The following is a 22,986-nucleotide window of genomic DNA, read 5'->3' as shown; positions in this document are numbered from 1 at the left end:
GTGTTAAGAGCCTCGAGTAAAATTTTTAATTAGTCGTGTTACAGTGTATGTTCTCACTCTCCTGAGCCACACATTTCATGTAGTGTGTTGTCAGCGTGGCTGACTGACCATGTCTGGGACCCGTTCTTCAGTGCATCTACATCATGTATATCGCATCCCGCTTGCTTCACGCGCAACACGTCACTTCTGCCCACACAGCAGTATTGGAAAACCATGCAACACCAGATATCTGATACAAGCCATTCCTGCCCTTCCAGGCTAGCTATCAAAACTTGGGGGGAGCTGGAGGTGTTTGATTAGAATCCCCCTGCATGGTCTTGATGTTGTGGGTAGTGGCCAGGCTATAAAATACATTCTTCTCATTGTTCAGTATAGGCAAGAAAAAGCTATCAATTAACTTAGTTGTGTTTTCAGCAAACATCAGGTCCTAGAACAGCCAGCTCCAAAAACCTCAGGATTCACCTTGCTGACTGTGGTAGGTTCAAGATATTGCAGTGCAAATTCTTGAACATTTTTTTAAAAATAATTTTTAATTTCAAAACCAGATAAATTACAAGTAGAAGAGATGGTTGTGTGGTTTCCCCCTATGTTTACAAACAGGATGAAATGTCCTGCAAAACCTGCCTCAAACATCCTGAGGAAGAGGCGTTGTCTGCGTGTTTCCGATGGTCTGACGGAGTGCTCGGCCCGGCCCCGCCCCCGCCCTAGGACCGTTTGTGCAGGCCCGCAGTTTCCAGCCGGTGGGAGCGGAGGACGCGCAGGGCCGATGGTTGTTAGGGTGGAAGCAGGTAGATAACCGGTGTCGGGCCGAAAGCGCGGGCTTGTGAGCGGCGCTGGGGTTAACGGGTGCGGTCGAGCTGTGTCCGCAGACCCGCCGCGGGCGGGCGGGCGGGGGGGGACCGTGAATGGGTGACGGCTCCCTGTGCTGTGAGGGGTGGAGCATTCTTGGGGCAGGTTACCTTTCAAATGGGTCAGTTGCCGCCCATTGTCCGTCTCAGTGCTACTCAGTGCCAGGTATAAGTGGGGTGATGTTTCCAATCAAGATAAAATGTGATTTAAATATAAATTACTTCACCCTGTTGTCCATTAACAAGGGTGATTCGGCCTGAAAGATATGCTATTTTAATCCTTTTTTGAGATGATTAAATTATGTTGGTTTAATATATTTGCTCAATTTAGGAACAGGAGGAGGCCAGTCAGCATTTCGAGCCTGTTCCGCTATTCAATGAGATCATGGCTGATTTTTTTTTTAGTCAACCAAAAAACCCAAAATAAGTGTCAAATTATAATTTTATTATCTCGGTCCAGGATGCACTCCAGCCCCTGCGGTGCCCACCGGTCACGGAAAGCCTCAAGCGCACCGGCAGACACCGCGTGCTCCCTCTCCAGGGTCACCCGGGCGCGGAGAATGCCACGGAAGAGAGGCAGACAGTCGGAGCGACCGCCCCCATGGGCCACGTCTAACCTGGACCTGTGGATAATGGCTGATCTGTATCCGAACTCCATCCACTCGACTTGGCTGCATATCTCTAATACCCTTGGCTAGCAAAAAATCTATCAATCTCAGATTTAAAATTATTAATTGAGTTAGCATGTACTGCTTTTTATGGGAGAGAGTTCCACACTTCTACCACCCTTTGCATGAAGAAGTGTTTCCTAACTTCTCTCCTGAATGGCCTGGTTCTGATTTTAAGGTTATGTCCCCTTGTCCAAGACTCCCCCACCATGGCTGATCTGTATCTCAACCCAGTTTACCTGCCTTTGCTCTATATCTCTAACAAAAATCTGTCAACCTCAGTGTTGAAATTTCAATTCATAGAATGATACAGCACAGGAGGGGCCCATCGTGCCTGTGCTGGAATTGACCCAGCCTTTTGAGGAAGAGAGGCCCAGATTTCTACTACTCTTTATGTGAAAAAATTCTTTGTGATTTCACTCCTGAATGGCCTAGCACTAATTTTAATATTATACCCCCTTGTTCTGAATTCCCTCACCAGAGGAAACAGATTCTCTGTATTTTTCTTCTAAACTCAAGGGAATGCAAGCCAAGTTTATGCAACCTGTCCTCATAGTTTAACCCTTTAAGCCCTGGTGTTATTCCTGTCCCCCCCACCCCCCCCATCAGAAAACGATGTTCATAGATGGCTTTTCCTATGAAATGTGTATTTTCTGACTTTCAACATTACTATAGACAAGCAACCTTTAGTTAATTTTATGCAGCACTATCATTATACCCAGACTGAATGCCAATACAGTAATGTTGTAATGAATAATACAAAGGTAAATCCTGGTTTGCTTGATTTATATAATATGTTCCTTAGTAAGCTTCCTGCTGAACTACATTGCTTTTACTAATGTGTTGCTAATTGTATGGTGCTTCTGTTTAGTAGGAAAAACCACATCTATTGGGGAGGTACTGCATGGTGCCTCAGTAGGAGGGAGTGGAATTCTGCGGTCATGCCACTGGCGCCTCCTAAAATCTAATCATAGAGAATATTAGTGGCCACCTGGGAGAAGACTGTATATTCTCCAATTCTGGGTCAGGTATCAGGCTATCCAGGTGAAGAATTGGATACATAAAATGAATGGAGAACTTCCCTGAATATAAAAACACAAACATTACACAACCTGCTGTCATTTTGTTCGCCATTATTTTTAAACAAAGTGGCAGCAGGTTGTGTAATGTTTAAGTTTCTGATAATTTAGCATGGTATGATTGACTCACTATGTATCTGGATTTCCTGCCTGTTTGGGGCATGGGGTGACCGTGCAGTGTTTCTTCCCATTTGGGGCAAGAGATAATACCTTGTTACTTATTGGATTTCAGTGTGAGGGATTGTTGCAGTGATAACAGATGGCTGTACCACAGCAGGCTGGGATTTCTGGCCTTGATGCCCAGCAGACTCTCCTGGCCACAGTCAGTGGAAATGTACAGAAATATGCAGTCAAGAAGAAGAAGATCCTCAATGCAGAAGAGCTGGAGCTGTATGAGCTCACACAGGCCGCTAGTATTGTCGTGGACCAGGAAGTGTTCAAGTAAGTCCAAAAGTAACCACGAAGGTGAGAAACAATCCTGGAAATTTGAAATAAAAAAAACAGTTTCTTTTTTCAGAAGTTGATCAACCATTGTGCATTTCCATCGTTTTCTGTTTTTATTTCAAATGTGATTAATCTTTCCTAATTGTAGCAAATAATGCCAGCAGCTTGTGAAAAGGAACAATGTGTTGCCAGTGAGTAAAATCACGTTCTCAAGTACTGATCACCTGGACATCAATGATTCTAAGATGCTGAAATTGCTCATTTTGATCTTTGTTTGCAGAACAGGCTTGTCGTAAGAATGCAGTCGGCAAAATTGTCAAATGCTGATGTCTGCTGCTTCTGCTTTATATTCTGTCAGCCTTGGCTCGGTGGTAGCACTCTCGCCTCTGAGTCGAAGGTTGTGGGTTCGAGTCCTACCCCAGATATTTGAGCACATAATCTGGGCTTACATTTCACTGCAGCACAGAGAGTGCTGCACTGTTGGAGGTGCCATCTTTCAGATGAGATGATAAACCAAGGCCCTATCTGCTCTCTCAGGTGGACATAACAGATCCCAAGGCACTATTTGAAGAAGAGCAGAGCTGTTCTCCTGGCCAATATTTATCACTCAATCAAAATCACTAAAACATATTATGTGGCCATTATCTCATTGCCTTTTGTAGGAGCTTGCTGTGCACAAATTGGCTACTGTGTTTCCCTACATTACAACAGTGATGACTGTAAAGCACTTTGGGGTGTCCTGAGGTTGTGAAAGGAGCTATTTAAAGCGAGGTCTTTCTTTTCTTTCCATCATTGCTGTTAGAGGATGGGTGTTCGTACTTATGTTAATAAGTTACTCCCCAAGTTAATAGGGTTCAAAGTATTTATGGTTGATCATGGGAATTAAGCATACAGCAATAACCATTATTGACAATAATCAAACATACACTTAACAGCACACTTAGGGCAATACCTTGTGAGTTCACCAGGAAATTCAAAACACAATTGCAATTCTAAGCTCAGTGTACTTGGTTGGCAAGACCTCAAATGAATTCTTAAACGTATCTGTTCTAACACCCACTTTTTAAACCTTTTTTCCACCCTACTACATGAAATCCTCATGTTTCTACATTACCTAATCCACATTTATGATTCAACACTGATTTGCCTGTCCTGTCCTTGCAACAATAGATTGTACTGCCTTAACTTAACTCACACTCCCTAATTTTCCAGATATATGGTGTTTATCAGGCAGGTGCCTCTTAGAGGCTGTAGCTAACAAAGACAGTTTCTTTGTCTGCTGCTGAATTTCTTATCAGCTAAAGCCTGTCTCTGCCTGTTACTTTTAATTAAGTTTACAAACTTTTAATTCTCGCTGTCAAAACTGAAACTGCCGAAACACACACTTTTTCAAAATAAAGCATACCAGTCTTATGATTACATATTCATCCTTCTATCAGAATCTCACTTAACAGGCAAAAGCACACAGTGAATATTACTACAATGTAAAGAGACTGCAAGACAATTTAATTAACCCTTTCCTTACAATTGCCGTTGTTAATATCTTCAACAGCTGTGGATTTGCAGAAAGTAGCCTCATTTAGCTTTTCCTCAATTTCAAAATGAGCTGGCCTACCCCATGGTTGTGACATGTTCCATTTTATTTGGTCAATCAACCCATTAACCTCCTTCCAGTGATTGGAGTATCTGTTTTTTCTTCCCCCTTCTCTTTTTGAACTCTACTTAAACAGGTTTGCTTATTTTTGTTTTCATTTCTAATGAACGGTTGCACCTGCAATGTTATCCTGTCTTTTCTCTTTACAGATGCTGACTGACCTGTGTATTTTCTGTTTCATCATTTATTTTTTGTTTCAGCCAAATATGTCTTTGACATACACTGAAACCCATTTCCAAGCTAAATCACTAATCTGTTTGCCTGATACGGAGTGTGCATTATTTCCCGTAAGATCACAACCTGCATATGAGAGCTCAGAGACCTTGGATGTTGGCAGGAGCCAAGGCTTTGGGAACCCTAAGTATGCAAAAGGGTACTGTTGGAGTTTAATTATGTAAAACTGGGCAGCTTATCAATGCAGAACAGCAGTAAGTGTCCTACCACTTCTCCAGCTAGGACCACAGTGAACGTTAGAGTATTGGATTTCAGGGTTCCCCAGAAAGAATACCAGCTTCTGAATGCTTTATTCTGTGACCATGAGGCCTGGCAGTTGACCTGAATCAGTTGCTGGCAGGTGTGACACTGCTGAAATTTGACTTGCCTCCTAACCCAAGGGAAGGAACTTTTTAAAAATTAATAATTTATATATATATTGTCCCCTTTTATAAACTGCTTCCCACCTAAGTCTCCCGTGCTATATTCTGGTCCCCAACCAAGAGGGTGGGCAGGAAGCTATTCATGACCTATGGTGATGCTCTGCAACCGGCCACTGCAGGGTATGAATGTGTGGTCATGATTGGCTTTCCTAGTTATGTTCATTTGTCCCAACAGTCTGAGCTGAAGTCTGACCCAAGTGCTCGAGTACATATCCTTCATCGCCAATCTTATGAAGAAATCCAATGTAAGCAATTAGTTACACATTGTAGGTATAATCTGCCTTTCATTTTCAAGACTTCAAGGGGTTGAGTGCTACACCAGTGTAAATTTTCCCAAGGCTGTTTCTTTGGTATTTTTCATTCCTAATCAAAACTAAAATTTACATTTGCAGAAGTGATTGTCATGGTGCCAGTGATCCCTTTTGTGATAAGTACTTCTGATGGCCATTGGTTTATGTTATCTGGCAGAATGAATTTCTGAACCTTTTTTAAAGCTGCAAATTCATTAATAGAATTGGGTGAACATTATGGAAAGAGAATATTTCTGAAGTTAGTGTTCTGTGAATGCATTTTTAAAAGCATAATTTAAAAAATAAATTAATCTGTTTTTGGTTACTAATTTTGTCTTTCTTTTCACAATATCGCAATCGTTCAGGGGATCAATTATATTTGTGGGGATTTAAGACCAGATGGCATGGTGGTCACATGCACTGGTGTATGAGCAGTGGGTGACACACTTACATCCTCCGCACAGTGAGTTGCTGACTCAACTGAGCTGTTGTGAGGAAGCACCAATTGGAGGCTGGGTGCATCCCAAGGGTCAGAGGACTTAAGTGTTGTCCTGGATTGGGGTCTCAAACCTCTTGCTGGCTACTCACTTAGATCATCATTTGAGGAACTTTTCATCACCCTCCTAATTTGGCATCAAACACACAAACCTCTACTCCCTTTTTTAAAAATTACTTATGCTAAAACCGATTCGGTGTTCAGCTGGATAGAGTGCTATTCTGCTAGTTAACTCTACACCTAGAGACACTGCTGCTTAAAGTATATCCACCTCACAGTTTCCTCAGGTTGCAGTCATGTTCTGTAGTTCTCTCCTGGTTCAGCACAAAGATCCATGCCTTTCCCATGGATTTTGTTTCAGGATTTTTATTTAAATCACGGATCTTGCCTCACGTTGCTTCATCATTTGTCTTTCCCTGATGATACCAGGTCGCGTTCCCTCAGCCTGTCCTCCTCACATTGATCTAACCCCCCCCACCCAAACCATTCTTGTTGTCCTTTGAACTACTTGCCATGCCGTTGTCTTTTTCACAAGCATAACGAACTTGATCATTTGTTGTGACTTAGATGTTATAGAGAGAGAGAGAGTTATACAGCACGGATAGAGGCCCTTCGGCCCATCGTGTCCGCGCCGGCCATCAGCCCTGTCTACTCTAATCCCATATTCCAGCATTTGGTCCGTAGCCTTGTATGCTATGGCATTTCAAGTGCTCATCCAAATGCTTCTTGAATGTTGTGAGGGTTCCTGCCTCCACAACCCTTTCAGGCAGTGAGTTCCAGACTCCAACCACCCTCTGGGTGAAAAAGTTCTTTCTCAAATCCCCTCTAAACCTCCCGCCTTTTACCTTGAATCTATGTCCCCTTGTTATAGTACCCTCAACGAAGGGAAAAAGCTCCTTAGTATCCATCCTATCTGTGCCCCTCATAATTTTGTACACCTCAATCATGTCCCCCCTCAGCCTCCTCTGCTCCAAGGAAAACAAACCCAATCTTCCCAGTCTCTCTTCATAGCTGAAGCGCTCCAGCCCTGGTAACATCCTGGTGAATCTCCTCTGCACCCTCTCCAAAGCGATCACATCCTTCCTGTAGTGTGGCGACCAGAACTGCACACAGTACTCCAGCTGTGGCCTAACCAGTGTTTTATACAGCTCCATCATAACCTCCTTGCTCTTATATTCTATGCCTCGGCTAATAAAGGCAAGTATCCCATATGCCTTCTTTACCACCTTATCTACCTGTTCCGCCGCCTTCAGGGATCTGTGAACTTGCACACCAAGATCCCTCTGACCCTCTGTCTTGCCTAGGGTCCTCCCATTCATTGTGTATTCCCTTGCCTTGTTAGTCCCTCCAAAGTGCATCACCTCGCACTTTTCCGGGTTAAATTCCATTTGCCACTGTTCCGCCCATCTGACCAACCCATCTATATCGTCCTGCAGACTGAGGCTATCCTCCTCGCTATTTACCACCCTACCAATTTTTGTATCATCAGCGAACTTACTGATCATACCTTTTACATTCATATCCAAGTCATTAATGTAGACCACAAACAGCAAGGGACCCAGCACCGATCCCTGTGGTACCCCACTGGCCACAGGCTGCCAGTCACAAAAACAACCTTCGACCATCACCCTCTGCCTTCTGCCACTAAGCCAGTTTTGTATCCAAAGTGCCAAGGCACCCTGGATTCCATGGGCTCGTACCTTCTTGACCAGTCTCCTGTGGGGGACTTTATCGAAGGCCTTACTGAAATCCATGTATACCACATCCACTGTGTTACCATGTATGTATGTTTTCCCAAGATTTTTCCAGTCTCTCATCCTAAGTTACAGTATTCATCTTTGTGATACTCCTTCAGATGTGACATTATTTAAACAGGGAATCATTGTTTCTGTGCCCATCATCTGTTAAGTGCTGGAAGGATCTGGTTCCTCTAACGTGCTGTTCCTGTTTCTCGTTTATCAGGATAATCGTGGATCTGTTGAAGATGAACGTGGCTCCATTGGCAGTTTTCCAGATGCTGAAAGCCATGTGTGCAGGACACCGGATTGCAGAGATGTCCTCAGCTGAGACACCGTCCACAATGACACAGAGCAGCCTGGCGGACTCTAGAGGTGAGACACCATCAGCTGACTAGCGGGAGCAATGCCCCAGAGTCATTTGTATCGCAACGACAAAGCGTATTATGAGCTTCTAATCTCTCAAATCCCGTTATTCTACCACAGATTGTGTGCTCCACAGAGGTGCTGTGTGGGTATTTTTGAATATTGGGTCCCTTAAACATTAGCTACTTCCCTCCTACAATGCAAAGTGCAGCTCGTGGCCCAACAGTTTGAGGCTATTTTCACAGTTGAAATGTTGAATTTAAAACTGGTAGTGTGACTAGTCCACGCGGCACCTGTAGAAGGCTTCTAATAGCTTTGATGCAGTTCACTCAAAGTTCAAATCTTAAATAGTGTGGTAAGTTCAGTTTCTTTTCTTCATGTAACTAGACTGGGCTCGTATAGTCAAGAATTTCATCCCCATTGCTAGGGAATGGTTGTCGGATTTTATTCTGGGGTGAAAAGTACAGTATGTAGCATGTCTCACGGTGTCAGTGGAACAATCCTCCCTGAAGGGAAGGAGGCAAAGTTGGAGTTTGCGTTGCCACAAAACCGATCAGCTGCAGGTTCCACTGGTCAAAATGAAACCATTAGCAGAAGCCTGCGAGCACATCACCTGCCTTCTGCTCAACCAGGGAATGGTGTGTGACATACAAAAGAATTTAAAGTAAAATAAATGCAAGGGATTTAAATTATTTTTAAATTAACTTTTTTGCAAGGGATCTTAATGCTGAAGAATGGAACAGTGAGTACTCAGTGTTGACATACAGCACAAGTTAGATGTATTGAATAAACCTCTTGATTCTGAACAAGATGCCTTAACTTCACCCTCAGAAGAGATGCCCCCCTGCCCGCAGCTACATGTGTGTGACATTTCTATTGCTTACACCAGCTATACTTGCTGTTTTGTGCCATTGATCTCGGAAGAAAAATTAAAGTAAAATATTATGATTGGGGGAAAGGTTGTCTTTGTTTTTCCATCCTGCAAGATGTTGATTCCTGCTGGAGTAATGTTCATGGGTACCAGGCACCCTGTGATACCTTGCTCATGTACGCAAACCTAACGAGTAAATGTTGGCAGCCAAGCCTGACCGTGTCATTGACTGATGTCTATAAAATTGCAGACTCTTTCCAGCGGGGCGAATTAATGGCGATCAGGAGTGGGAATGATGGCTTTTTCTTTTTCTCTTTTCCCAGCGTAGCCTAAAGGTGTTGGGGCTAATTGTAGCGCTCTTACTGCTGCCTTTTCTTGATCAGTTAACTCCACACAGACTGGGCAGGAACCTGGGATCGTCTGGTGACTATGACTCAGCTGCAATATCAAACTTGCATTAATGTAGCAGCCTGAGTATAGAAAACATCCCAAGGTGCTTCATAGGAGTAAAAATAGACATCCAGCTTGAGTGAGGGAGTTAGCAGAGGTAACCAAATATAGGGTTCGATAGACAGATTTTGAGATGGCATTGGAAGATGGGAAGAAAGGATGGGGAGGGGTTTAGGAAAAGACTGAGTAGGGCTGAGGCAGCTGAAAGCTCTGCCACAAAGGGTGGAAAAGGAGGGGGCAATTTTCAGGGAGCCATTTTCAGGGAGCCAGATTGAGAAGAAGGAAGAGCTTGGAATGGGATATAAGGGTGGAGAGTTCACAAGTATGCAGAGGTGAAATTGATATGTTGGGAGAGAGGGAGCCAACATAGTTTAGTGAGGATTGGACTGATGGGCAAGCAGACATTAGTGTGTGATAGGATCTGGTGGTAGAATTTTGGGCTAGTTGGAGTTTATGGAGGGTGTAGCTTGGGAGGGTGTCTGAGGCCGATGAGCATGGACTAGAGCTTCAATAGAGGTTGGGTCAGAGGTGGGCCATATCAATGGAAGTGGAAACAAGTGACCTTTTTGGTGACCAGGATCTGGGGTTTGAAACTTGGCTCCAGGGCAAACAGGATCCTGAGGCTGTGGACTGTCTGGTGCAGCCTGAGTGAAAAGTTGAGGAGGGAGTGGTAAGGGTATGGAGTTTTTGGCAGTGTCGATATTAATTTGGAGGAAATTCTGGCTCATTCACAACTTTGCCAACTGAACCATCGGGGTTAAGTTCCTTTTTGGAGCTTCACAGATGTCTGCTTGGCTCAATTGGTTACACTGACTTTTTGAGTCAGAAGGTTGTGATTCAGGGACATATCTAGACTGATGCTTTATTGCAGTACTGAGGGAGTGCTGCATTGCCTGAGGTACAAATCTTCAGATGAGACATTAAATCAAGGCTCTGTCTGCCTATTCCAGTAGTTGAGGTGGGTAAAGATCCTATGGCACTACTCGAAGAGCACAGAGTTCCTCCCTCATTCAATGCCACCACAAAAATATGAACCACTCATTCACTCATTGTGGCATCTTGCTGTGTGTAAAATGGCAATAGTGAGTGCACCTCAGTGATACATTGTATGTGAAGCCCTTTGGGATGTTTTGGAGAGATGTGTTAAGAAAACTTGCATTTCTATAGATCTTAAGTCACAACTTTTTTTTTGTATAGCCATGAAATATAATGTCCTTAGGGGGACACAAATTGGTAGATAATGATTGCCAGAAATTAAGCAATTTAGATTTTGAAGGGTTAAGCTACCACTGCCTATGTGAGTGAGGGGCTTCATTTTTCTGTCAGTCACTTAAAAGTGAGTGCACAGATTCTCCCACTCCCCCTTCCCCCCCCCCCCCCCTGCAAAAAAGGTAGAATCCTCCACCACGTATGGTCTCCTACTGTGATGCAAAGGGTTTTGCAATATTATAGTTGGATCTCTAGAAGGTCTCAGTCAGTCTCAAAACACCAATGATTGGTTTGCTACAACTGTTAGTTTCATAGCACTTGGTTTGAAATATTTAGGACTGTAAATGTTTGAGTCATTGACATAAAATGGAAACCCTACAGATGGAAGAAAATGGTAAATTGTCCTGTGAGTTTGAAGGGAATGGTTTGGGAGGGAGTTCATTCGCCTCCTTTCTCCCTCCAATTTGTTTTGATCAGATTGTGGCCAAAGAAACTTCCACCAAGAACTAGATTTTAAAGAATTTGATGCATTAAAAGCAAAGCACTTGACCTACCAGAATGCAGAAACACTTCGTAAAAGTGCCTGTTAAATTCCAGCTAATGAGCTGCATCCTGCATTAAGAACAATTCTTATTTCAGTCTTAGTATCAATTGGGTTAAAATAGCATTTAACAATGTAATTATAGTGTAGTGTAGATTTGATTATGGGTTGCTATATGTAACTGCAAATTAACACTTGGTGAATGGTAGCACAAATGATGGGAACACCTTTACAGTCACACTTGGGAGAGTTGCTGTCTGTTTGTTACATTGTCACTGCTGTGTGGCAATGTGATGGGTTTTAAACCAGTGTTAGGATCTGTCTCGTGTTTTAAATGCAGAATAAAGCTATTTATAAATGTATTATTTTGCCTATTTCCTGAGGGCATTTTTTTCAGTGTTAGACTCTCCATTCATGGCATGCTTGAATAGGACTGACTCAGGATCTCGTACTATCCCTGAGAGCCAATCTGTCTATACAACTTTGTTGTTGAAGATGGGATCAAGCTGTAGCAGGGAGGAGGAAAACATCCTGCTGTACTGTCCTGAGTTGAAAATAATGGAATTGCAAAATTGCCCCTCTTTTTAATAAAAAAGTTGTGCAGTTGGGATTATCCAGTGTGCTCGTCCACCAAGACACTGTTCCATAGAATGACAATTAAGCAAGTTCACACCTGTAATTCACTACATGGTAAGTTCTTCTTCTCATCCGTGTAGATATCTAGCACTTCGAGAGAGAGTCTCCACCACCCCCCAACCCATCCTAAAAATAGATGGGAATTTGTTTTTGTTTTTTTTAATTAGATTGGTAAAGGTAACACCGAGTTCCGCAGTGTCACTGGTCAAAGAATCAGTGCTACAAGTTTTTTTAAAGAGGGCACCAGTAAAAATAATCTAACCTGGTCTAATCAAATTAATAGAAACTTAAACTAAATCTGTATCTCGTTATATCTGTCAATTATGCAACCAGCGTCCTGTGGTGTCTACCAGCCGTGGAAGGCGCCAAGTGTACTCGTAGATGCCCGTGGACATGGTACCTCTCCCGGACCGCCAGGGTGCGGACGAGACGGTGGCAAAGAGGCAGCCAGCCAGAGTGACCCTCCCTACGGATCGCGCTCATCCTGGACTTGTGAATTGCTATTTTAGCCAGGACAATTTGTTTTTTGCAGAAAAATGATTGCATTGCAGTATTACATTTTTAACCTTGGCTAGTCCTGCCAAAAGTGTACTGTTTCTTTAAAATATTACAGTATCATAGTAGGTACAGCACAAGAGCTGTACCTACTATGGCCCATCGTGCCTGTGCCGGCTCTTTGAAAGAGCTGTCCAATTAGTCACATTCCCTTGCTCTTTCCACATAGCCCTATAATTTTTTTCCCTTCAAGTATTGATCTAATTCACTTTTGTCGGCAAACGGCAATACCGCTGAGGTACTTGAAGCGGCCACGTGTAAATTGAAGCAGAGTTGAGCAGGCTGTTTGACGCTGACGGCATTTGTGTGGATAAAAAGCTAATATCAGAAGTGGGATTCGAACCCATGCCCCTAGAAAGGGACCAAAATTCACCAACCTTTAGTAAGGTAAGGATAAGCAGTCCTTGAGTCTGGTGCATCAGACCACTCAGCCACCCTGACAATGCAATGCTGTAAAAGTGTCCTCCAAAATCTGTACCCTTACTGAGCTGCCTCGCACTGATCCTTCTTGTGCAAACACAAAACACACACCATTCCATTTTCTTGCATGACTTATCAGGCAGTGCCAGTCATGAAGTTCACCATCCCTGCAGTGAAACCAACATTCACACACACATTTCTCAAAACAACTCACATTTTACAACCTATCGCTTAACATTGACCTCGCCTACATTTCTGCTTGCTCAACTTGACAAAACACAAGCAGCACAGCTGCATTCAAACACGAGCCATTCAAAAACAAACCACAATCCAACATTCATTCCAAGCAGCACTTTTCAGTCTCTCATTCTCGTGCCTTTCCTTTTCTCACAATTAAATTACTTTATGTGACAAGTGCTATTTGGAGCTTGGCTTCCCAGAAAATCACCTGTATCTACCTAACTTTGTGAGGGGAAACAAGCCACTCTCCAGGTCTTGTGCCCTTGGCCTAAAGCATTAATCTGAGCACTGCCACCTGAAAGGCCCCGCCTACAAAGTTAGGAACTCTGGCAACTTTTATGTGCTGATGACTGAATTGCTTGGCTCTGGTGTCTATTTTTCTGGCAAACTGTTAATGTCAGAAGTAGCATTGGAAGTAATTCTCTGAGTAACGGAGCAGAATCAGCAGCCTTTGTGTGGAAGAAGTTTCATTCTATGACTCTGGTGCCCTTTATCTGAGTAACACCACTGTTCACAATGCGATTGAAAGCCACAATACTAGAAAGCAATGTGGAATGAAGCAATGGAGGTAGGGTAAAAAAGTACTTTTCTGTGTGCTGCCTTTTTTTGTATGGGAAATCGTTGAAAAGAGAAGGTGTGATTTGAAATCTTATCCCTGTGGCAAGTTTTGTGAGGAAAAGAAGTCATTCTGTGAGTGGTGCCTTTCATTTCATAGTATCATAGTTGGATCAGCGCAAGAGGAGGCCATTCAGCCCATTGTGCCTGTGCCGACTCTTTGAAAGAGCTGTCCAATTAGTCCCGTTCCCTTGCTCTTCCCACGTAGCCCTGCAAATTTTTTCCCTCCAAGTATTGATCTAATGTTTATATTAAATATTAAAATGTCTCCTTCAAGGTCACTCTTGCTATTGAGTTGTAATGTTTGGGCAGGTTTCCTCTGCCATAGCTGGATGTTTGCTTTATACCATATTAATTACTAGTTTCCAGTAGGAGACCATATTTTTAAAATCTCTGTGTCCTTGGCTATGGTCAAAAAAGGCTTCTAATTGACCCCTACTGGAAAGGACATGCATGTAAAGGCAAAGTAAAGACAGAATTGGGCTCAAATGATGGTGCTAAGAGACAGATAGCCCACTAACACTCGCCATTTAGACTCGAACGAGTAGCCACTCGAGTTAGGTTCCAGAAGGCTGCTAGTGCCCATTGAATTATACCCCAGTGTACCCGCAACTGCAGAAATATATTGGGTTCTTTCACCCTTGTGATATAGCCTTTGGCCAAACCAGCACATCTAAGATAGCACTCCTTGTGCAGCACTTAAGCCAATTTTTGTAAAAAACACAATTTTTGTATCAAAATTCTTTTACGATAATAGATTAAGGAAAATAGCTCAGAGGCTATATTGTCGGTGTGAACCTTAATTCCCTGATCAATTCACTGGCAGCAGAATGTCACACAAGTAGCTTTTCATCTTTTATCTTCATCACTGTGCAGCTGGTGTGAAGGACTTCGATCATCTTATGGCGTTGAAGTGTGCATTGGTTTGTTTTACATCGTAAAGAGCAAAGCACCTTTTTAATATTTTAAAAAATTGTTCTGAATGTTTGATTGACAGTTTGGGGGTGATTAGCCCAAATCAAATTGACTTTTTTTAAAAAGCATTAAATCACAGTGCAACTACTAATTTATTTTAGAAAGAGGATTGGATAATGGTGAGTCATCAGTGAAAACTCAATTGACCGTTGACTGAACCAATTTGTGAAATGAGATGTTGTGACTGGAGCCATACTACATGGGGGCTCTGCCTGTTCTAAATGGGGGTCGACCAGCCTTTAGAAATATGCCAGGCAAAGTTACTGTGAGCTTTCTCACTATCTGAGCACTTGCTAACAAGCTGCTGAAGTCCAGCTCTTGGTGTCCAGTCTTTCTGTATTTTGTGCAAGTTGGGAGGGAAATGTAGCTTCTTGCTCTGTGTATTTGTCTCTTGTCCTTCCTCATTTTCCTCTTCCCTGCCCCCCTCCCGTTCTCTCGCTTTCTCTCAACAGCTTGAGGTAAGACTCAAATCTCTGTTGGGCAATAGTAATGTCTAAATGGATGGTTATGCAGTAATTCTACATTAAAATATAACTGCAGATCTGTTTTACAGGGGAGCAGATTTTATTGCAATATATTTTTAAGAAGCCAATTTACGTATGAATGTTTTAGTGTGGGTAAAGGTGCTGTAATCCATATAACTTTTGTACTAAAGATTTTATCGCACAGTAGCCTTGTGATGTAATATAATCTATAACATAATGTGGATTGTTTTAAGTCTTCCTGACACAGGCCCATGTTAAGTACCTTTTTATAATGTGCTCCCAGAGACCATATTACAAAATGATTCCACCCATGAGGAGGAATTTGCTACTGTGCAAAAAAAAATTAAAATTCCCGCCTTGTGTAAACTATGCTGTTGCATTTGTAATTTAAAGAGGAAGTCTTTCCATTGGGATCCCCTTTAAGAAAACCAAACCTCCTTGTGGATACTTGCTAGTTACTGAGCTTGACTGTTAACACACAAGCTGAAGCTGAAATGCCATTGGTTAATTACTGTACTGGCTGTTAATCCTAGTCCTTTACATAATTTGTCTCAGTAACTGCTCCCAGTCAGTTCACCTGACTATGATGTATCTCACTAAAAATCTTCCAAAAAAAAATCAAAAATACCAAATCAAAATAAGAGGATATATTAAAGTTCCTCATAATTTTTTCTTAAAGCAATTTTGATGATGATACTCACTCTTTAAAAATATATGTGGCTATAGAGCCCAAAGATTCGTTAGAACCACACAGTTTCTGATAGATTAGTTGAATTTGTATCTTTGCACTGGACTAAATTTCTGTACCTCTCTACATCCTGTGTTCCTTAATGTGTTTTCATCTCTTTCCTCTCTGAACTAGAGCATTCGTTTGTCTCCGCAAAGAACAGTAAAATCCCAGCACTCTCCTTTTCCTCTGCCCGATCTCCGAGACTAGCCACTAAGATTGTGGTCTACAACCCTGCTGATGCTTGCTCACCTCTCTCTCAAGGTCCCCCTGGTTCCTTCCAGTTTTCTTGCTGCCTGTTCTCACCCTTCTCAGGTTGCGTTTATTAGTTTATCTGCTGGGTTCCTGTACAGTCAGTGATTGCACTAGGAACTAGATTACAAACTGAAGGCTTTTACAGAGTGGAGCTGACTCCTTGTACCCTTGGGCTAGTATCTAGAATTAGATTAGCTAAAGCAACAGGATAAGAAGTTTCCTTTGCCTAGGTTACTTCCTTTTTGATAGTACTCTTGAGTGATTGATGGATGCCATTCTTAGTAAATGTTCAAGTCATCTACATAATAACACTTTTAAATTGACATCTATCACTTTATTCCATCTACTTATGTTTTGAATACTTCTTGAATTATTTTGTGTGTGTGTATATATATAATTATATATATTTTAAAAATTCTCCAATTTGCCTTCGATATTCTGTCATCAGCCCTCTTCTGAAGGCACTGAGCCACCATGGGCCTCAGCAGCCATCAGGAACCTCTCCCAAGTGCTTATTTATGGGTGAGCCTGGGCAATTAATTTTGGTGCATTGTTTGACTTTGGTACGTTCAGCTGAGTGCAATTCTGTCCTTTCCTGCTATTCCACGTGCTTCTAGGGTCCAGCAGGAGTCACTGGATAGCAGTCGATACAGAAGTCCTGCTTTTTTTTTTGATGCTAGCTCAATGCTGAGGCCAACTGTTGTGTCCCAACTGCTGGCCTGAGATCAGCTACCTACGGTCCCCCTGGTCTGTATTGCTCAGTACCATACTAAGTACTGTATTTACCCAGTCAGCCATGTTTTGGAGTGTGGATAATCTGATATTAGGAAGTTTTTTAAAGAATATTTTTGATAACTGCAGGTAGAAATCGTATTTTGGAAACAATAGGAAAATATTACCAATAATGGACCCAAAAATAAAACTCCTAAACATTCTGTAAATTAGGATTATCCATGTTTGGGTGAAGTTTGTTTTATGTTTCTTTTAGAAACTGGGAGATGCTTCTTCTCCATATCTGTAAGTCCACTAAACCTGAGATTGCCAATATAATAGATACTACCAGTGTTTCAATAAACTACACAAAGGTAATTCAGTTGAGGGGCTTGGTGGTTTTGTTATGTGAATTATTTGAGTATTTACAGCTATAAATACCCTAAAAGGGATTTAGTGTTTATAATATAAAATGGATAGTGAAAGTCAAAATGGAGTAACTTGTGTTTTTAACAGTTATAATAGGGATAGCACTGGCTAGTTTCAGGTAGGGCTTTGCAGGTTAGGACTTTGATGACCTAGGATATAAAGATATAAAGGATATAAAAATATTTTGATGCAGTATTGGATTATTTTGGATAGTAAATTCCAGAAAGATTTGCGATCCTGATACAGTGCACACTGTGATGCTGAGGTACCAAGATGTGTATGTTATCCAGTTTCTTTTTCCCCTGTCTCCTCTTCCACCTGTCCCCAGCATACTAATTATACAGTGTGGTAATATCCCACAATAACAAAAGGTAGCCCAGCATCATAGAACCTTGCTGTCTGTGCACCCCGCTGTTAAAATAGGAGTGCATTTTGTTACGCAGCAGCAATGGACGCTGTCTCCACATCAGATTTTCTCGTTATGCATTAAGACCTTGTGCTTTTTAAAAGTAATTTTATGAAAACCTTAACTCCTAGTTCACTGAATCTGTCAGGTTGTATGGAACTAATCCAATAACTCTTCCCAATTCTGTAGGATGCATTGAGGTCGACTGCACTCAATCAGGGAATTAGCTTCTTGACTACAGAGATTGAAGTGATCAAGGCTTTATTTTCATATTGAGAGCTTTTGATTTCTTAATGATTGTTTCAGTATACTTGACACTAGAATAAGTTGGTGCCAGTTACCTCATTGAGATGCAACAAGGGCTTTATAATTGAATCAAGAGTGTCTGTTCCGTAATAAAATGCAGTGTAACTCGCTAACCACTGGTAGTGGGGATAGAAGCTAGACCGACCCAGTAGTGTCAGTGTAGCAACTTAATCCCACAGTGCTTCATTTTATTTGCTAAACTCTTTAGCTGGTGGCTAACGCTCACTCTTTTGATAAATCAGCTGGTTGCTTTACAGTAACCTCTCTATTAATGTTTGTGGTTATAACTGAGTCATAATATATAACGGTAAAGGTGAGTATTTGGAGGCACCTGTACCTCCTAAAATACAGCTTTTCGTGTTTGAATTCTCTTCCAGTCATTGTTGTAGCCTTGTCTGTGTATAATTTAATACTGTTGCTTGCTTTTTGACATGTTCTATTAATCTGAAATACTTTGTGGAGCAGGTGCAACTGTGCTCTCTGTCTCAAAATCCCAGAAGTTAACCCTGTGTTTATTGGTAAACCTGTGTATGAGCTAGCCAGTAGCATGAAGATTTGATATTTTAAAAATAGCTCCTCTTGAAAAATGTAAAGACATCTGTATGCAGTGGTTGCAATAGCCAAGGATGACGCTGAAAGAGACCTAGGTGTCTTTGTCGACTCAATGCTAAAAATGTCCAGCTGATTGATAGCCAATAGAATGTTGAAGTACATAGCCAAAACAGGGGAATGAATCAGAGGAAGTTGTGATAAAACTTTATAGTGCTCTGCTTAAACTGTACCTTGAGAATTGTGCCCAGTTCTAGTCACCAAGGCACAAAGGAGACATTCAAGCACTGGAGGCACCACAGAGAAGATCCACGAGGCTAGTGTGAAAACTTGGGCTTCTCCATCTGAGAGGTGGTCTTACAGCACAGACTGAAGCCATTTGGCCCATCGTGCCTGTGCCAGCCCTTTGAAAGAGATATCTAATTAGTCCCATTCCCCTGCTTTTTCCCCATAGCCCTATAATTTTTTTTCCTTCAAGTATTTCTCCAATTCCCTTTTGAAAGTTATTATTGACTCTGCTTCCACCACCCTTTCAGGCAGTGCATTCCAGATCACAACAACTCACTACCTTAAAAAAAGTTTCCTCATGTCGTCTCTAGCTCTTTTGCCAATCACCTTAAATCTGTGTGCTCTGGTTACTGACCCTTCTGCCACTGGAAACAGTTTCTCATTTATTCCATCAAAACCGTTCATGATTTTGAACATCTCTATCAAATCTCCCCTTAACCTTCTCTGTTCTAAGGAGAACAACCCCAGCTTCTTCACATAACTGAAGTCCCTCATCCCTGGTACCATTCTAGTGAATTTCTTCTGCACCCTCTGTAAGGCCTTGACATCCTTCCTAAAGTTTGGTGCCCAGAATTGAACACAATACTCTAGCTGAGGCCTATCCAGTGTTTTATAAAGGTTTATCATAACTTCTTTGCTTTTGTACTCTATGCCTTTATTAATAAAGCCCAGGATCCCATATGCTTTTTTTAACAGCCTTCTCAACTTGTCCTGCTACCTTCAAAGATTTGTGTATGTTCACCCCCAGGTCTCTCTGTTCCTGCACCCCCTTTAAATTGTACCATTTAATTTATATTGCCTCTCCTCATTCTTCCTACCAAAATGTATCACTTCATGCTTCTCTATGTTAAATTTCATCTGCCATGTGTCTGCCCATTTCACCAGTCTATCCATGTCCTGAAGTCTGTTACTATTCTCCACATTGTTTACTACATTTCTGAGTTTCGTGTCATCTGCAAACTTTGAAATTATACTCTCTATACCCAAGTCCAGGTCATTAATATATATCAAAAAGAGCAGTGATCCTAATGGTGATGCCTGGGGAACACCACTGTATACTTCCCTCCAGTCTGAAAAACAACTGTTCTTTGCTTTCTGTCCTTTAACCAATTTTGTATCCACGCTGCCACTGTCCCTTTAACCCCATGGGCTTTAATTTTGCTACTAGAGGTATATAAGATAGTTACGGACTATTGCAAGAGTGGGACAACGAGACACCGATTCAAACTAAAACAGGATAAAAATCTAGGACATAGAGTAATCTATGTGGAATACTCTTCCAGATAGCATAATAGAGGCAAAACCCTGGAAGCATTTAACAAACAATTGGATGCTGCAATTGGGGATGCTTTACCATCTTTCTGGATTGATGAATTAATTTAGATGGGTCAGATGTACTTTCTCATCTGTAACTATTTTGTGATTTTTTTTTTGTTGAGAAGAGGGTATGCAGTGGTCACCAATGACTGTAAAGAACAAGCAGTTGGATTAAGGGAAGGGAGTAGTTGAATAATGTTGAAACCAAAGATTTTTTAAACAAAACTACCTGCTTATGACCAATTTCAAAGGGCTCCCAAAGGTATGCTCCAATAATCAGTAAAGAAGAAAGATTAAGCAATAACATGTGAGCTCTGGTTCCTGGTGCGATCTGACTGTCTCTTTAAAGGGAAGTGGGTTAGGAAGTAGTTGATCTAAGGGTTGGAATTTTCTTGATATCCAGATATATGGAAACACTGAGTGCTGCACAAATATCCATCTCATAAAAGCTGACTCACTAGTCCTAATGTACATGAGCCTTTTTTTTGTCATAATGCATTCACAAAGTAATTCAGTTTTACCAATTAATCCCATTTGAAAGATGGGACGGATTCTTGTAGTAATGTGGTGTGTGTTAAAAGCATCACTTTCTGCCTAAAGCCATTAAGATAAAATGTGTATGCAGAAAATGTACTTGAAGTTGGCCTATAAGGAGTTTGAGACAGAATCATTTGCTTATTCATCTAGCCAGCTCTGAGATTGTCCATGTTCGGTTGCTTCATCTAATCACCTGCTAACATGCTCGTTCATGGCCTTAAATGCAATGCTGTCTAAGTGACCTTGTCGTATCCAGCAACTCCGTGTCTGTCTCATGTATGAATAATGTGATGTACTTAACATGCTGATGAGCTTGTGGAAAAGGAATTATTTATTTGGGTGGGGGGCGTTGGGTGGCACGGGGGAGTGGAGAAATCAGGATGGTAACTGAATTATTAGGAGCTGCCATATTAATTTTCCCAATTGTGTCATTGCTTGGGGTCAGGATGGCAAGAGGCCCTGGGCCTGTAAAAGCTCTATGTGCCCATTGTCTGGTTTATTCTCCAATATTGCAAATAAGGCTGTAATGAAGCTTCAGATTTTCCATGTGGGTTTAATGCTAAAGTGTCTCGTTCAAAGCAGCCATTCACTGGATCTTTGGTGCTGGGAGCTCCTATCTCTACTACTGCTGTCTTTTGATTCTGATCCTTGCCAGCTGTGAACTTATAATCTGACAACTAGCCTCAATGATGGCTATAGCTTTGGTTTAACCAGTTGTATCACAGTATTGATTTGTTGTCTCACCGCTTCTGTTAGGAGGGTTGGGGGAGTTTGGGCTGAAGGTTTTCTCCGCAGACCAGTCCTGACAATAGTTGCAATCAGCTGATAAGCAGTGAACTGTTGAAGGATGGAACCCTTGCTTTTTCTACCTCACTGATTTAGTTCCTCCAAGTAGGAGTCTAATGGGAAGCTGATGAAACTTCATCCATTGAAAGTTTGAATTTCTGTCAAGACTGAGGTTCATCCTAAGACTCTAAAGTGGAAGTCCAGGATTCTACCTGCCTCAGATTGCCCTAGCCTAATGATCTTTGCACTACATCACTGTCTTGTGATCTTTAAATTGTGGAATGTACATACAATAGAAATAACCCATCCTTGCTTTCTTGAAAACTTGCAGTTTGCCTGATGAATATTCTGTATTAGTTACATTCTCTCCCCTCCCACCTTCCCCCAACACCAAACCTGTATAAGGAGCACCTAATGTTCCAAATGTTGGTGCAACTGAAAATTGTTTAGAAGGAAGATCTGCTGGTATCTACAGGATAAGTATCCCTTATTCTTTCTATTATGTACAATAAGAAAGAAAGACTTGCAGTTATATAGCGCCTTTCACAACCTCAGGACGTCCCAAAGTGCTTTACAACCAATAAGATTGTCCCTCTGCTACATGCAATACAGATAAATTTGTTGAAGTACAGGGCTCCTCAGATTATGAAAATGGCTTTTCCCAGGGATCTCCATTTAGTCTGTAAACGTTTCTACTGCAACCCAACATGATTGTTACTGTTGTAACCATTTGTTGCAGTACAGTGAAACCCGTCTTAAAGTCCCACGAGAAATGAGCACTGTAGAAATTTATAGTTGGTGCCACAATGTTGAGCATTATTAGACTCAAATTATGCAAGTTAAAAGTACATACTGGCTTTCCAATGTGTGTTGATTTAAAGAGTGGAATTTTCCAACCCTAAGATGTCTGCAGGTCTGAAGTATCGGTGATAAACTAATAAACTGCTGTTATTTATTCTAAACTCTATGTAGATATATTAGTTAAATTAACTGAAAGGTTTTTAAGTGGTGTGCTGGGCTTTTATGTGGAGTGATGCATGTCGGCTTGGCTGCCTCTTATGTGGCTAACATACAGGAATATTGTGTATCAAAGGCATATGATTCCGCATCAGGTCACCAAATTGAAAATAAACCCCGTTCTCTGAACAAGCCTGTTGATTGTGCCCATCTTGGGCTATCCATTCAGCAGCTAATGATGGCCATGTTGTTGGCTACAGATATAGTACAGGTATCTCCTGATGAGTCCAAAGGAACCATGACCACTTATCTTAGATAATGCTTGAAGCCATTGACTTCTGATTTTTTTTAAACCCAAGCTACTGTACTATATTTTCCTTGGTCATTGGAGGTAGTTGTCCACCCTTGGGTTTAGAACAGTGATTTCCTTTGTGCGGGACCCCCTCCAAATATTGACACATTTCCATGGACCCCTATCCTAACT

At 41.7% G+C, this 22,986-nt stretch overlaps 1 protein-coding gene across 4 annotated transcripts in view; it reads left to right on the top strand.

Moving 5' to 3' along the window:
- Positions 1–680: 680 nt before the first annotated feature.
- mzt2b (mitotic spindle organizing protein 2B) overlaps positions 681–22,986 on the top strand; it is a 29,340-nt gene continuing 7,034 nt past the window's right edge. For 2 of the 4 annotated variants that reach the window (XM_068005592.1, XM_068005595.1), the window contains exons 1-4: positions 681–788; positions 2,828–3,036; positions 8,098–8,246; positions 16,097–16,276. In XM_068005592.1, the coding sequence (XP_067861693.1) occupies positions 2,855–3,036; positions 8,098–8,246; positions 16,097–16,276 (511 nt within the window). In that variant the 5' untranslated portion in view covers positions 681–788; positions 2,828–2,854. Of the gene's footprint in view, positions 789–881; positions 1,015–2,827; positions 3,037–8,097; positions 8,247–16,096; positions 16,277–22,986 lie in introns of those variants that run through there. The other 2 variants (XM_068005594.1, XM_068005596.1) reach the window with 2 other exon arrangements.

Source organism: Heptranchias perlo, chromosome 25 (genome assembly GCF_035084215.1).
Source record: "Heptranchias perlo isolate sHepPer1 chromosome 25, sHepPer1.hap1, whole genome shotgun sequence".
In the NCBI taxonomy this organism is placed as follows: domain Eukaryota; kingdom Metazoa; phylum Chordata; class Chondrichthyes; order Hexanchiformes; family Hexanchidae; genus Heptranchias; species Heptranchias perlo.
The sequence above is the reverse complement of the archived record's forward strand: the minus strand, read 5'-3'. Positions and strand labels throughout refer to the sequence as shown.